The sequence below is a fragment of the Phascolarctos cinereus genome, unplaced genomic scaffold (assembly GCF_003287225.1).
Source record: "Phascolarctos cinereus isolate Bilbo 61053 unplaced genomic scaffold, phaCin_HiC Scaffold_5;HRSCAF=322, whole genome shotgun sequence".
Lineage (NCBI taxonomy): Eukaryota > Metazoa > Chordata > Mammalia > Diprotodontia > Phascolarctidae > Phascolarctos > Phascolarctos cinereus.
The window spans coordinates 59188711-59204927 of NW_027555958.1; the positions used below are offsets into that span (position 1 = coordinate 59188711).

General features: G+C 44.9%; 1 protein-coding gene across 1 annotated transcript; it reads left to right on the forward strand.

The window, feature by feature from the left end:
• Nucleotides 1–3911: 3911 nt before the first annotated feature.
• Nucleotides 3912–16217, forward strand: GNAT2 (G protein subunit alpha transducin 2). The gene is made up of 8 exons (XM_020998760.2): nucleotides 3912–4179; nucleotides 5944–5986; nucleotides 6294–6435; nucleotides 7672–7829; nucleotides 11175–11303; nucleotides 11513–11642; nucleotides 14542–14695; nucleotides 14995–16217. Exons 1-8 carry the CDS (start codon nucleotides 4062–4064, stop codon nucleotides 15183–15185), a joined length of 1065 nt encoding a protein of 354 aa, XP_020854419.1. The 5' UTR covers nucleotides 3912–4061; the 3' UTR covers nucleotides 15186–16217.

Genomic DNA, 16217 nt, shown 5'->3' on the forward strand with positions numbered 1-16217 from the left:
CCTTGATCAAATAAGCACAATTTCATCCATGAACAGGAGCCTCAGAAGCACTTCACCATCCACAGGGAATCCCTCCTTAACCTGGATTCTGCACTGGATCTCCTCCATTACAATGCAAACAAACAGCTTTATGCTTCACCTGATGTTTATTATCAGTAAAAACAATAAATCTAAATAACCATTCCTGCTTTTTCAGTTTCCAGGGAATCCTGCATGATCTTGATGTATGAATGACAAGTGACACCTTGCTGTCAAAGAGCCCATAAGGCTGCATTTCAATCTAATTAAAATAATAATTTGAGGCAGGGGTGTCATAGTGAGAGAGAACTGCCTATCAGGAGAACCCGGGATCAAGTCTTCCCTTTGACAGACTGGCTGTGTGATTCTGAGTAAGTCACTTAACCTCTTGATGCCTCAGGAACTTCTCCGACACCGGAATTTGAAGATAAGGTGCTGACCTTCATTGGCAGAGAGAGTTTTGTCATCTGGAAATTCCTGAAACCAATGAAATTATAGGGTGCAGTCTCTATCCCTAAAATAATATGCCAATCAAATGTAACACTGCCATGAGAGTCTAACCTACTTTAAACAAGAAGGATCTTGGTTTAGATGAGGGAGGAGAAGCAAAGGACATTCTTGATTAGGGTCTGAGACCTCTCAGGTAACCCCTATACCCTCAAACTCCATGGTAGTCTGTTTCCTTGACTCCACTCAGGGAAATCTGTGTACTGTCCCTTCCTTGATCCAGCCCAGTGTAAGGAAATGCTGCATTGGTTAAGCTTTTCCCCGCTTCTCACCTCCAATGTACTTACCACCCATACAATTCTCTTTTTCTATCCAGCCAAAATGGCATCACATCTAAGACATATACCCCCATTACTGCCAAGTCTCTCCAGCACCAACTGTCCTCTACACACACACACACACACACACACACAAACACACAGAGTCATAGCACACATTTTGAGATGAGGCAGCTAGATGGCATAGTGAATCTTGGCATTAGGGTGGACCTATTCTGCCTCAGACACTGGGCAAATCATTTGACCTCTCCTGGCCTCACGGTTTCCTTATCTGAAAAGTGAGAATAATAACAGCACCTACTTCTTAAGGTTGTTGTGAAGATGAAATGATATAATATATGAAAAGTGCCTCATAGACCATAAGCATATGTAAAGCATTTTATAAAACCATAAACATATTAGTTATGACTGTGATCTTAATATGAGTTTCATTGTCTTGATGTGTGTAGAAACTGATAAATGGATTTCTCAGTTTGTTTCCTTCCCCAGTAGCCATCATCCTCTAGCCCTCTCTTCCCTTTCATGGGTAAACTCCTTGGAAAAGCCATCTACAATCGGTGTCTCCACTTCCTTTCCCCTTATTCTTCTAAATTCTCTGCAGTCTGGCTTCTCACCTCCTCATTCAACTAAAAGGAAGGAAACAAACTGATAAATCCATTTATCAATTTCTACATTTTAGAATGTGAGCTCCTTGAGGGTAGGGACTGTTTCTACCTTTCTTTGTATCCTCAATGCTCACTTGGTTGGACTTCATGTGAGGCCCTGGATGCTTCCTCTAAGCCTCTGGATCTTCTATAATCACCATCCTTCACCCTCTGGGTCTACTACTTTAGTATTGAGTCTTCCTCAAGCCAAGCCTCCTCCCTCGACCTGGAGGATTGGATTTGGAGTCTGGGAAACCTGCTTTTGAATCCAGTGCAGCTATTTACTGAATGAACTTAACCACTACAAGCCTGTTTCCTCATGTACCAAAAGGACTGGATGATCTCTGGGGTCAATTCCAAGAGTTCTAAATATTTGATCCTATGGAAAAGCAATCTCTCCTTTCCCTCCCTTCTCACTATCAACAGGGCCTCCTTTGTCAGCGGATCCTACAGGGAGAGCATCTGTGTAAATGCTGAGAAAGATAATTGGCTGGGGGCAATTTCCCAGGCCTCACCCAGTGCCTAGAATATCTCCTCTGCCTGAGCTTTCTGAACTCTGCCTCTATTCCCTTCCACCTCTAAGTTTTGATGTACACAGGTCACTCCTCCCTCGGAAACCCTTCCACCTTCCCACCCTCCCACCTTCCTACCCATCCACACATCCACCCACCATGGCCCCATTGCCCATACATCATTACCTGCTCCTCCCCAACCGGATAAGCCTTACTTCCTCCAAGAAGTTAGAGTAACAAATCTTACTCTCTGGTATATACCAGTGTATTTGTTAATAACATACCTGTTTCCTGTCTGTTTGTTATATCTCCCACATCAGTCCCAGAACACAGAAACTTCTCCTTATTTCCTTGTATCTTCTTCATCTGCCTAATACAGGCCCTTGCCCCCGATCCACTGTGTTGACTTGTCAATCAACATGCATTTATGAAGCACCTCCTATATGCCAGGCACTTGTGTGACTGACCGAATTCCATCATTAAAACATTTAAACAGCTCCTGAGATGTCCCAGCTCCCAGGAATCCTTCTCTAAGTCAACGGGAAACAGGGTGTCTCCCCCAGCATTCAGTTCCAGTGAATCTCTTAGCACTTTAAGTTCTTCCTTTACCTACTCAATATAGCCAGTGTAGGGTTGTAAGACCACTAGAAGTCAGGTCACCTAGGGTCCAGCTGTCCTGACTCTGTTGCTTACTATGTGATCATATGCCAATCACTACTTCTCTGTGCCTCAGTTTCCTAACTGTAAAATGGAACCTCACCTAATTCATAAAGTCAGGTTATGAGATGGCACGTATAAAAGAGCTTTGGGAAAAAAGTTGGGGGTAGGGGGAAGGAAGAAGGAGAGAGAAGGCTGCATGAATGTAAACTATCATTAAAAACCAGGCTCCCAAGGGGCAGCTAGGCAGCACAGTGGGTAGAGCCCCAGCCCTGAAGTCAGGAGGACCTGAGTTCAAATCCAGACTCAGACCAAACACTTGATACTTACTAGCTGTGAGACCCTGGGCAAGTCACTTAACCCCAATTTCATAAAAAAAAAAACAGGCTCCCAAACAGATATTCCTAAAAGCTAAATCTCACCATGTCACCCTCCCTGCTCAACAAAATTCAGTGGCTTTAGGATCATTTAAAGCCCATCACAATCTGGCTTCAGACTAGCTTCCTATTACTCTCTCTCTTCCTTTTTTTTTAATGTTTTTGGTGAGGCAGTGGGGTTAAGTGACATGCCCAGGGTCACACAACTAGTAAGTGTCAAGTATTTGGTCTGAGGCCAGATTTGAATTCAGGTCTTCCTGACTCTAGGGCCTGTGCTCTATCCACTGCTCTATCCTCCTATTATTCCCTATCATGGGCTGTATAGTTCAGCCCAACTGGTCTACTTCTTGTTCCCACTATGCTGACATTCCATCTCTTGCCTCCTGTGCCTTAGCAGAGGTTCTTTCCTATCCTTGGAATGCTCTCCCCTCCTCACCTCTCCCTCTTGGAAGTCCCAGCTGGCTTCAAGGCTCAGCTAAGGTATTGTTTCCTTTAGGTATTGCTCCCTTTTCTGATTCTTCCAGGAAGGAAGTTCTGGGTTCAAGTCCTGCTTCCAAAAGATATTCATGGGCAAGACAAAACTGAGTGGCCTCGGGTATCTTTCTAATACTCTAAGTCAAAGAAGAGATGTTCATCTGCATTGGTAGAAGTTTTAATATAGGAAGCTCCCCACACTGATATAATTAAAAGTCCAGACCAAGAAAATACCCCCAAATCTTCCACATTCCACCTTCCCCTCCCTGTCCCCTTCCCCAGCCTTCTAGTCTTCGCCATTTGTCATCTCAAGCTCCTTAATTGGCTTTCCCTATCACATGGGTGGACATAAAGCTTCCAATCCCTGGGATAAGAAAAGAGGCTCCGAGGAGGGAAACAGAGAAGAAATTCCCTGTCCAGAGCCTGTAGTCTGCTCTCTCACCTAGACCCAGCTCTACCTCCAGCTTTTCAGAGTGGGGTGAGAGCTATCCTTCTGTCCTCTTCTTACTTCTCCTCTTTCCCACCTCACTTGAGGAAACCCTAAAGGAAAACATTGTTGGAGAGCAAGGAGGTGGCTGAGGAAAGAAGATCAAGATGGGGAGCGGAGCCAGTGCTGAGGACAAAGAACTGGCCAAAAGGTCCAAGGAGCTGGAGAAGAAGCTTCAGGAGGATGCGGACAAAGAGGCTAAGACTGTCAAGCTATTATTGTTGGGTGAGGTACCAGTGGTTGGCAGGGAGGGAACTGGGAAGGGGATCATATCTTTGTCTGGCATCGTTCATCACTCCCTCCTCCACTACTTAGCCTTCATGCCTCAGCTCTCCTGATTCTACTTCCATGGGCCCCTTCTTCCATTGATGAGTTCTCCTTTGAACCTCCATTTTTGAGAAGGGTCACAGACTTCATTTTCTGGACTTAGCCATCATGCCCCCTTTCCCTGACCCAGATTTTCAGCATCCCTTTTATGTTTTGTCTTCCCCCACTAAAACATAAGTTCCTGGAGAGCAGAGACTTTCTTTTTGCCTGAATTGAAATCCCTAGCATTTAGCACAGTGCCTGACACATAGTAGATACTTAATACAAGCTTGTTGATGGACTGACTGTTATCCCAAGATTGTTAATTGATTCTTGCCTATTCCTGGAGAGAGGCATTCTGTCATTCTCTCATTCTCAGGCTCTTGGCAGACAGGGATGAGAGTGGAAGAACTGGAAAAGGTACTAGGCCACTTGCTTAAATTCAGCACTCCTATTTGTTAGAGCAAGCATTGAAAACTCTGACTATGTGGGCACCTCTCTTCTTTGGAGGAGGGATAGTTCAGGTAAAGAAAGGGACTAGAACAAAAGAATCCAAGTACGGGGCAGGCCAAAGAATCTGAATTAGAAAGGCATTCAGAATCATCTATTCCAGGCCCAGTGGATGAACAGCATTTCCAACAAGTGGCTATTCAGCCTTTGCTCAAACTCTTCCAGAGATGGGAAATTCACTAATTAATCAGTAAGTTCATCCTCAGTGCTCCGAAGAATGCCACGTTGAAACCAAGGGTTTCAGGGTCCCAAAACCAATCTTATCTGGCATTGATTGTTGTTACAACAGAAGAAAAAAATTGGGGAGCAACAGAAATAAGAGATCTTGGGGGGCCCCAGAAAGTTGGGGTAGTGATAAGGATAGTTTTCACCTATGGTAGCCCTCACATAAGGGGGGGTTGGGGGTGCTCACCACTTGATGAAGTCCTAAGTAGGCTTTTGTCTGACCACAATTACACCTGGAGCAGCTCAGCTAAGGATGGGGATAGTGGGCGCAGGAGGCTGAGTCAAACCACAGTGTGTTGAATCCTGGTGGAAAGCTCAGACAGACCACAGGAACCTCAGGGTTAATTGGCTCAGGAGGCTCCAGACATCACCCCTCACCCAGCCGGTGGAAAGGAGATGTTCGAGCCACTAAATGATCTTTTCTTAAGCCCAAGCAGCTTTCGGTCAGTTCAGAATAAGCTGCTTAGAGGAAAGAGGTATGATGTGGTGATGAAGGGGAAGAACAATGGAGTGAAGGAAATGGAAAATTGGAAGCAGGTGGAGGAGTAAGAAGATGAAGGCTGCATCACAGAGGCCAGATGAAGGAAAGGAGCTGGAGAGGGCTCAGTAAAGAGTCATGGGTACACAGACATGGGGATGAAAAGGGGAGCCCTGATCTAGAGCCAACCATCTGAGTCAGAAAAGGAGAGCAGAGAAAGGAAGTGTAGGACATACTTTCTCCAAACCCATCCTACCAATCTAGGTCTATGGGAGTCAAGCACAAGGAAGAAAGGGAAGAAAGAGGCAGGCATCTGGGAGGGAAAGTCCCTTCCTCCTCCTTGGGTCTGAATCCAAGGATAGCAGGGATTTTTTTTTCCAAAGGGGAGACAAAATTTTCAGGCAGATCCCTCTCTATGGACTGAAGAATTTACAGGGTAGGGCTCAAGACAAACTGTTCTCTCCTTCCAGGCGCTGGGGAATCAGGAAAGAGTACCATCGTCAAACAGATGAAGTGAGTAGGAATCTAGACTTGGGAGAAGGAAGGGCAGTGGGGCAGTGGGGAAGAGAGGGGAGAAGGGCCCAAGGCATCCACAATGCAGCAGAGGGAAATTCTATCCCATTCTTCCAGACCCATAGAAGTTAACCCCAAATGGCCCCATGTGGGCCAGAGAGGGCACCAGATGTAGGTTTCCAGTCACTTGGCTTTAAGGAGTCTCTCTCTTTCTTACCCCATGTGGAAAAACAAAAAGTACAGTGAATTAGGAACTCTCTGGCTTCCCAGGCCCACCTGAGGACTACAGCTTTGCTCTCTCTTCTAGAATCATACACCAGGATGGCTACACACCAGAGGAGTGTTTGGAGTTCAAAACCATTATCTACAGCAATGTGCTGCAGTCCATTCTGGCCATCATCCGTGCCATGTCCACCCTAGGCATTGACTATGCAGAATCATCCCATGTGGTATGCATCCATCCAGGGTGCTAGGCATGAGTCCTACTAATGGGAAAGGGGTAAGGTGGGAAACCAGGATTACTCATAAGGAAACCTCAGGATGAAGTCATCCAAGTCTGAAGGAAGCTGTCTTTGGAGTCAGAGGACCTGGGTTCAAATCTTCTCTATTACCTATCTGTCCTTGGACAAGCCTTGGACAGACCTCAGTTTCCTCATCTACTTCATCAAAGAGTTAAACCAGATGGCCTCTGAGTCCCTTCTGGCTCAAAAATCTATGATCTTATGATCTTAAGTAAAGAAACAAAACAAAACAAAAAAGCAACCATTTTCTTTGCATCTTGCTGAAATCCACAGAACAAGAGCTAGAAGGAACCTTAGGCCCAAATGTCTTATTTTACAGATGAAGAAATAGAGGCCCAGTGAAATGAACAGACTTGCCTAAAGCCACACAATGGCTAATCACAAACTGGAAGCTACATCTCATGACTCACAGGCCACTGCTTTGTTTTTTTTTTGTGTTTCCCCACCCTCCCTTCTCCTGCAATCTAAGCCCAATATCTCTTGTTCCGTCACAGAGACGAATGGGTAGTCAGTCCCTTCCCTAATAACAACCCTTTACAAACCTAGAGGTGGTTATGACATGTCTCCTCAGTCCTTTGTGCTCTAAACAATATATGCCTATCAAACATAATCATTATGTATTCAAAATCCTATCTCGGTGACTCTTCTAAGATGTCCTGACCGGGAGCTCAACAGGAACTAAATCCAGGTTTCCAGAATGAAATTCTTTTGAGTTCAGGCACAGTGAGAAGTCATAGGGCAGCAGGTGATGTCCCTTCTACCCTTAGCCCTTCTTGAAGCAATGAAGCCTTTAGATCCTGGTTGTCTATTACAGGGATCCCATTTTCCCCTCTGTTGGCTACCATCTTTAGACCCATCAAGGAGGGAAGGAGCACCAGGGAGCGGGCAAGAAGCTTCTAGTAGCTGTCAGCCATGTAGCTTTCAGGATCTGTTACCACCTTCTGGCTTGACAGAGGTCATTTTAGAAGCATCACTGAGAAAGCATTCTGAATACAAGCCCCAGCTAGATCTTAAACAGAAACTAACTTGGCATTACCAATACAGACCCTTGACCTGGAAGAACTATTTCCATCTCAGTGGGTTGGGAAAACTTTGAAGTCAGCAGCACCACCCTCCTGGAAGCTCCTCCTCATTAAGCACTTTCCCTGGTTCTCTCACTGCTAGGATGATGGACGACAGCTTAACAACATGGCTGATTCTATGGAGGAAGGAACCATGTCTCCTGAGCTGGTGGCCATCATTAAAAGACTGTGGAAAGACGGAGGTGTGCAGGCCTGCTTTGAACGTGCTTCGGAGTACCAACTCAACGACTCTGCCTCGTAGTAAGTCTCTGATGCCAGGTCAGAACGTACCCTGGAAGGTCCCAATCACAGGACTCAACCCTTGCATCACTACTGCAATATAGGTTTAGTCTTATTTTGGGTCAATAAAAAGTAGTCTAAATTTAATATTAATATAGGCTCATAGTATAATGTTTTGGTCAAAAAAAAAAGCTAATAGGCTCTTGGGCTGAATTGAGGGGCGTAGCTTCCAGGAATAAGGAGGCAAAAGACCCTTTGTATTCTGCCTTGGTCAGGCTTCATGTGGGCTATTGTGTTTAGCTCTGGGTGCTATGATTTAAGAAGTCCCCGAGTGTCCAGAAGAGAGCACCTAAGGATTGGTCAAGGAACTGGAGAGATGGCTAAAGCCTGGAGAAGGTTTGGGGTAGATATAAGCATGGTCTTAAACTATCTGAAAGACTGTCATGTAGAAGAAGGCTTAGACATGCCCTGTTTGACTAGGCTATAGCGGGTGGAAGTTGCTAAGAAGCGAATTTGGGCTGGCTATCAGGAAAAAGCTGGTCACAATCAATGTGGAACGGATGGCCTTGGGAGACGGGAAGGTCCTCCTCCTTAGAGGGCTGTAAACAGAGGCTAGATGTCAACTTGTCTAGTATGTTATAGTGGGGACTCCTTTCAGGTATCAATTAGACCATACGGATGTTAAAGTTCCTTCCAACTTTAAGTACTATGATTCAGAAATTCTATAATGGTACAACAGGGTAGGAGTAAGAACAGAAACCCAAAGCTAAAGTCGTAAGAGTCATACATTTAGAGCCGGAAGGAGTCTTCAGAGTCGGCGAGTCCAACCCTCCTTGCTCTATAAATGAGGAAACTGAGGCCCAGAAAGTTTAGGTTAATTTTCCCAAAGTCACAGTAGCAGAGAAAAGCACTGACCCTAAAACTTCTAACACTGTCCCAACAAAAGCTTCCCTCTGGCCCATGCCACCTTCTTTCTACTCTCCCAGGTTCTACGTGTTAGGGAAGCAGAGTAGGCTCAGAAGTCGGAGGGCCTGGGTTCAAATTCCATTTCTGTTGTTTACTACCTGTTATATTGGACAAGGTATTTGACCTTCCTGACCTCAGTGTCTTCATCTATAAAATGGGGGAGTTGAATTAGATGGCTTCTGAGGTCTCTTCCACCTCTAAGTATAGGTTCACATTCTTCTGCCACGCACACTCTTGGGAAACACGTCATGGAGAGTGGCCCCACAATGGCCTGTTCAATCCAGTCTGCCACAGAGCACCCATTGGTGCTACCTACCAGTTTGGCATTGGTTCCCAAGAGCCAGGAGATCTGGGGTTCAAGTTCCTGTTGTTGTTCAGTCATGTGCGACTCTGACCCCGTTTGGGATTTTCTTGGCAAAATACTAGAGTACTTTGCCATTTCCTTCTCCTGCTCATTTTACAGATGAGGGAACTGAGGCAAACAGGGTAAAGTGACTTGCCCAGGATCATACAGCCGGTAAGTATCCGAGGCTGGTTTTGAATTCCGATCTTCCTGATTGCAGGCTCCTCACTTTATCCACTGAGCCATCTAGCTGCCTTATTCTGCTAATTACTATTCCTACTGTACTAATTACTATTGGTACAACCACAGACAATTCTCAATTCCCCAGTCTCGATTTCCTCTTTTGCAGTTAACTGCAAATCAATTAGGGGGAAGAGAGGTGCAGAAGGAGACATTCAGCAACGTCAACGAAGCATCACCTAGAAAGTAAAATATAATGACACCAGATGTAAGACAAGATGGAATCAGTTATGTTTTCAAAATCTACTTTTTGACTCTCTTGTAATGCCTTTCTTCCACCCATCTCCTCATTCCTGCCTGCTGAAATCCCTTCTCCCAAGGCCCAACTCAGGGGTCACTCATTTGAAGATTTCCCTCAGTAAGAAGCAATCTCTTTCTCCTTGAATTTCTCATAACACTTTGTTTGAACTTCTTGAATTCAGATTAGACAGATAAATAAAGCACTTATTAAGTGCTTACTATATTGGGCCTGGAGTCAGGAAGACTCATCTTCCTGAGTTTAAATCTGACCTTAGACATTTATCAGCTGTGTGACCCTGGGCAAGTCACTTAGCCATGTTTGCCTCAGTTTCCTCATGTGTAAAATGAACTGGAGAAGGAAATGGGAAACCATCTCCAGTATCTTTGCCAAGACTACACAGTTGGACACGACTAAAACAACTGAATGACAACGAAAGCCAAGCACTGTGCTGTGTTGGGATAAAAACACCAGTCCCTGCCTTCAGAGAGCTTACAGTCTCATGGTGCATAACTCCTAAACAGCAGGTGGAAGGCAATGGGGTGCAGAGGTCTGAATCCAAGCAAAACAAGGCAAAAACTCACCAATCAGAGCCCAGCTAGGGTGGTTCCAGAGTTGGAGTACAAGGTGCCATGGGGGAGGCAGAGATGATGAACTGGAGAAGGCATGGTTTGGAGATGGCCAGGAAGTATATATGTCCTTTCTTCCTTTTAGAGCATAAGCTCCTTGAGGGCAAAGTTTGTGTCTCCTTTTGTATTTGTATCTTCAGTGCCTAGCACAGTGTCTTACACATAACAGACACTTAATAAACATTTGTTGAATTGAACTCCCTTCTCAGTGCCATTAGTCCTTTGTCCTATTTCAAATGCTTAGAAAACCATGGGAAGAAGAAAAGTTCCAAGCCTAGACAAACCTAGTGAAATGAGGTCAGCCTTGACTTTAGGAAGCCAATGGCTAACAGCCAAGGAGGTCCTGCCCCTCAACTCAGCCCTTAACCTCCTCCTGCTTGCGTGAAGGGAACAGCATGGAAAAGAAGACTGTCTGAAGGACTCCTTAACCTGGTATTCAGGGCTCTCCACAATTTGGGCCCAGCCTACATGTAAGCAGTGGGTATTAGGCCAGAGGAACAAAACCGTGGTTGCACAAGAGAGATGTCCTTCAGGGGCTCTACAGTACAAGGTTTGTGGAAGAGAGGATATATCACAGGAGGTAGAATTGGAAGGCACTTAGGGACGTCTACAGCAATCCCCTCCTTTTGTAGACAAGAAAATTGAGGCTCAGGGAGCTTGAGCAATGACCTGTCTAGGATCACAGGAATAGAACCCAGGTCTTCCAAATGCTTTTTTCTATAGTACCATGCTTCTCCTTCTGTTAGCTCTGTGACCTTGGACAAGTCACCACCTCTCAGGCCCTTGGAAGAGGCACTGTTAAATTGGAAATTAGGTCTGCTCTACTGCACAGAGATGGAGCTGAAATGAAAAAAAAAAAGAAAGCATTTTGGAAATAGAAACTCTAGAAATACAAGAAGCTCTTCTTGATCACTGAGTAACATTGGCACCAATTATGATCTCCTGTCTAGCTATCTCAATCAGCTGGATCGAATAACCGCTCCTGACTACCTTCCCAATGAGCAGGATGTTCTACGATCTCGGGTCAAAACTACAGGCATCATTGAGACCAAGTTCTCAGTCAAAGACCTGAACTTTAGGTGGGTGTGTGTTTCCCTACCCCCTCAGGCACACAAATGAGATTCATACATGGGCAGGTCCACTGCCCACTCTGGCAGTCCTAGTCCTTGGTGTGGTGGAGAGCTGCCATGGTTTTTTTCTAGGGGTGGCTGTATCTCCACGATGAGCACGTGGGCTTTCAGGTCACAGGTAAGCAGCATCTGTGAGATAAGCGGCTTCTTTCCCCCAGGATGTTTGACGTGGGAGGGCAGAGGTCAGAGCGCAAGAAATGGATCCATTGCTTTGAAGGTGTTACCTGCATCATTTTCTGTGGAGCCCTAAGTGCCTATGACATGGTACTGGTGGAAGATGATGAAGTGGTAAGTAGAATTTGTGCCAAGAGGCTCTAGGGCAGCCAGTTCAACTAACCCCTTGGTGACTTTTGCTTTAAGCTCTCATTCTATAATTTCCCAACTTGTATGATTTCAACCAGTGTTCATTTTCAGAATCGTATTCTTCTGCACATCCTCAAAAACAGACAGATACCCTGCTCTTGCTACTCAGACTGTAGTATGGTGCCCCTGGGCTTTAGATTGAGAAAGACAGTCATTTCTTTTTTAGCTCACTTTGTACCATAGGAATATAAAGGCTATAATCTCAGTCAGAGTATTCAAGGACGGAGAACATCACCAGGTCACTAGCAGAACCTTTCCTTTATGCTTTTGTGTATGGGAGCAGGCAAGGGAGGGGGGAGGATGAAGGAATAAGGTAGAGAAGATAAGATAAAAATGACAGCCAGAAAAAAAGTAAAGCTTACATCTTTGTTCAATCTTACTAGCAGAGGTTACATAGTCCCACTGGAAGTCCAATAGAACTATCCAGGATGAACAGAGCTAAAGGGGCTAGTAGGATATAAGCGCTTTGTTTTTCTTTTTGTAGCCTCAGTATCTGGCACACAGTAGGTTCTCAATAACTGTGTGTTGGATTTAATTAAATGCTTCCTGGATAGCAAACAAAATGGTGGAGTGACTTCTCAGGGCTAATTTCTATTGAACTTTAGGGATTCTGCTCAACAGGAGTGAAAGAAGGTGTCAGAGTCAGGCCAGGCCCTTGCACTAGGACAATTTCAAATTCGAAAACACTGAGAAGTGTTGATTTCCCATTAGTGTATGCTCCAGAAACAGGAGAGCCATCTCCTGAATCCATTCCTTCCCTTTGTCCTCCACTGCCTCAACCTATATCAGTCATCCATGAAACAGCATCTTTATTTTGGATTTAATTCTAGTCCAAGATTCTCAGGGGCTTTGAAGCAGTGTTAGACATCTTCTGGCTGCAGTAGATGAGCACAGACCCACTATGTACACCAAAAGCATGTGAAACTGTAACTATTATAGCCTTGGACACAAGTTGGTTTGTAATAGGCTGAGGTGGCAGTGTATATAGGCATGGAACTTGGATCACAGGATCGTTCTATTTAGAACCAGAAGTGAAGGGGTTCCAGCTCCCACCTCATGAATCTGCCTCTCAGAAGCCTTGTCTTCACCACCCCCTCCCTTCTTTTTTGATGTATTCGCCCTCTTCAGATTATCTCATATTATACTTGTGTACACGATATATACAGTTAAGAGAATAGAAGTTCCCTGACAGCAGGAACTCTTGTCATTCTATCTTTATGGCCTAGCACAGTGCCTGGCCCATGGTAGGTATTTAATGCTTGTTAAATTGAATTTCGTATTATCTAAATCAACTTGAGCATGGAAGAGGGTTTTTGCCCTAGTGCTGAGCTAAGGTGAGTAAGGCCAACAGTGGCCTCCACCCTGAAAGACCTGAGCTATGCCAAGAAGCCCCATCCTCCAAAGGCAAACATACAAACACCTCTATGGGAAGTGTATCTTTTTTTTTTTTCCTAGCATAGAGAAGGAAGGAGTTGCTTCTGGACTGCCACAGGATAAATCCACTGCCTCCTCCATCGCTGTGGTATTCAAGGCCTCCAAAGTAGTCTGGGAGAATGTGCCTAGAATCTGACAAATATCCACTAACTGGAGCCAAGTCTCAACCCCATCCAAATCTGGGTTTAATGTGTATACCCTGACACCTAAGCACAGCGCCTGGCACACAGTAACACTCTAGAACCTTACTTAGGGATGGGGTTGGGATCTGAGCCCACAGCAGCGCCCGCAACCCCTGCTCTAAACAATTCACAGAGGAAGGAGGGAAGGCAGAAACAGTAACACAATCACGTTGATCAGCATCTTTTCTCCTCCCCAACCATCAAGTTGAGCTGGGTTCCCAGGGAGAGAAATTCCTTAACCACTCAGCAACCTGTAATACCACTGTTGATTGCTGATCTGACCTCCTCCCTACAGCTGAAGCAACAGCATCTGTGCTTTCCCCAATAATAATCCCTGTAGGAGAGAGAGATGTAGCTATTGAAAACACAGTAAGGGAGCACCTCCCTCCACCCCACCCCCATTTATACTCAACCTTTTTTTGTTGTTCAAAACAGCTGGTTAAAAATAAAGTCCAGCTTTTTCTGTAAAACCACAATTATGTAGTAACTAAAACTCAGCAACAGCTTGTAAGCATCTAGATGAGATAAGAAATTTCCTTGTTCCCCTCCCATTTGGAGAATTCAAGATCAAAGGATTATAGATTTTGATCTGGGAGGGTCCTCAGGGGCTATTTAATTGAACTCTCGTTATTTTACAGATGAAGAAATTGAGGACCAGAGAGGATAGGTAATTTGTCCAAGGTCACAAAAGTATTAAGTGGCAGAGCCAGGATTCAAACCTAGCTGACTTCAAATCTTTCTGCCCTATCATATGCTGCCTCTCTGAAGGGAGACATGATAGATATCCCCAAGTAGTTGAAGGGTTATCGTGATTATCATGAGGGATTAGATTATTCTGCTTGGTCCCAAATGCAAGAAGAGAAATGAGTGGAAGTTGAAGGCAGGTAGATTTCATTGGTAGAGCTATCCCCCAGTGGAATGGGTTGCCTAAGGAGACCCCGTGGGTTCCCTCTCACCCCCAGGCTTTTTAAGCGAAGGCAGAGAGATGACCACGTGTTGGCTATGCTGCTGGGAGTTCCCGCTCAGTTACAGGTTGGCCTAGATGGGGCTGCTGAAATTTCTCTCCATTTTGAGACTGTGAACCTTTAAAGACAAGTTCTCAGCGTCAGCTGCTTCTCTGCATGTCTTGTTCTTTCTCTAAGGGGGGGAGGGCCAGGGACCAGGTGTGAAAGGTGTTTCTCTTCTTGTCTGACTTTTTCTTCCACCAGAACCGCATGCATGAGTCTCTGCACCTGTTCAACAGCATATGTAACCACAAGTTTTTTGCTGCCACGTCCATCGTCCTCTTTCTCAACAAGAAGGACCTCTTTGAGGAGAAGATCAAGAAGGTTCACCTCAGCATTTGCTTTCCTGAGTATGACGGTAAGTGTCAAAGGCAGTAGCAGTGATGCTGAGAACCCTTGGCTAGCAGTGGGGGGGGGGGGGGGGGGGGGTGGCTTCTGGGGGTTTCTTATGCAAAATGCTAAGACTCCCAACTTGGGGCACAAAGAACTTGGATGAAAGCCAGAGGCGCAAAGGTGCTAATCAGTTGCTTCTGAAAGAGGCAACTTTTTGAAGATGAGAGTATCTGTCCAACTATTATGTGACCAAAGAGGAAGGTAAACCATATTGTTCAACCCCCAATTCATCCCGTCGATGTTTTTCTCCCCCTGGAAAACCAGGTAACAACTCATATGAGGATGCAGGAAATTACATAAAGAGCCAGTTCCTTGACCTAAACATGCGAAAAGACGTCAAAGAAATCTACAGTCATATGACTTGTGCAACAGACACTCAGAACGTCAAATTTGTGTTTGATGCGGTGACAGATATTATCATCAAAGAAAACCTCAAGGATTGTGGGCTTTTCTAGTTCTCATTAATCAGCAGGTACACATCGGAAAAAAACAGGCTGGGCTGGACTGCTGTTTGGGAAATTTGGATAATTTGAAGTGATGGGTTGGGGAATCACAAATCATAGGCCAATGTATGATGGGTATCATATTGCCTGCCTTCTCAGTGGGTGGGGGAGGACCTGGAGGGAGGGACAGAATTTGGAACTAAAAAAAAAATAATTTTTTTTTTAAAAAAAAGATTGAAGGCTAAGCTTTAATATGTTTTAAAAAAAGAAAAGAAATGATAGGCCAGCCAGTACTCCAGGACAAGTACAGCACAGCCATTCTCCATTAGAGGTGGAGCATGCCTAACTGCCTCCTCCACAGCATTCTGTGGCAACATCTTGGCGTTATCTGCTGAAGGCGAGGGTTACTAGAAGCTAACGGACTTTTGGAGCTTCCTCTAAGTTGTCTCTTATGATTTCACAGTGGAAGAACACAGACAAATGGTGTCATTTTAAAAATTCACCACTCAGTTTTGTGGGATGAGGCATTCCAAAAAAAAATCCTCCAATCAAAACAGCCTACAAAATGCCCACCACTCTGCATGTTTCCATGTACTACATTCTTTGGAGACCAAGCCCCCAGTTAGGTTTTGCAAATCTGTTAGATTCCAAGGCATCCACTAAGAAATCGTGTGGTTTTTTTTTTTAAGTCACACTTGGGAAAGTCAGGAGATGTGAAGCTGTGGTTCCTACTTTTTTTTTTTAATAAAACCCTAAAGCAAGCACACCAACTAGTCCAAAAGTTATATTCATTCTAAATGGGCTAAGGAAACGGAAATGGCTACATCAGCACCCAAGAACCTTGATGTTTTCTATACTTTTGGGGGTCAAGGAAGAGGGGGTTCAGACATGTAATAAGGAAGCTTCGGGTGTGAACTCTTCCCAGCACATAGCAACAACTTACACAGTTATCTGGAGCCACGAGAGGGTGATTTGCTCATGCTTGCAGAATCAGAATGTGTTAAGAGATGGGACTTGAAGCCAGATCCTCTATCCACTGCCTAA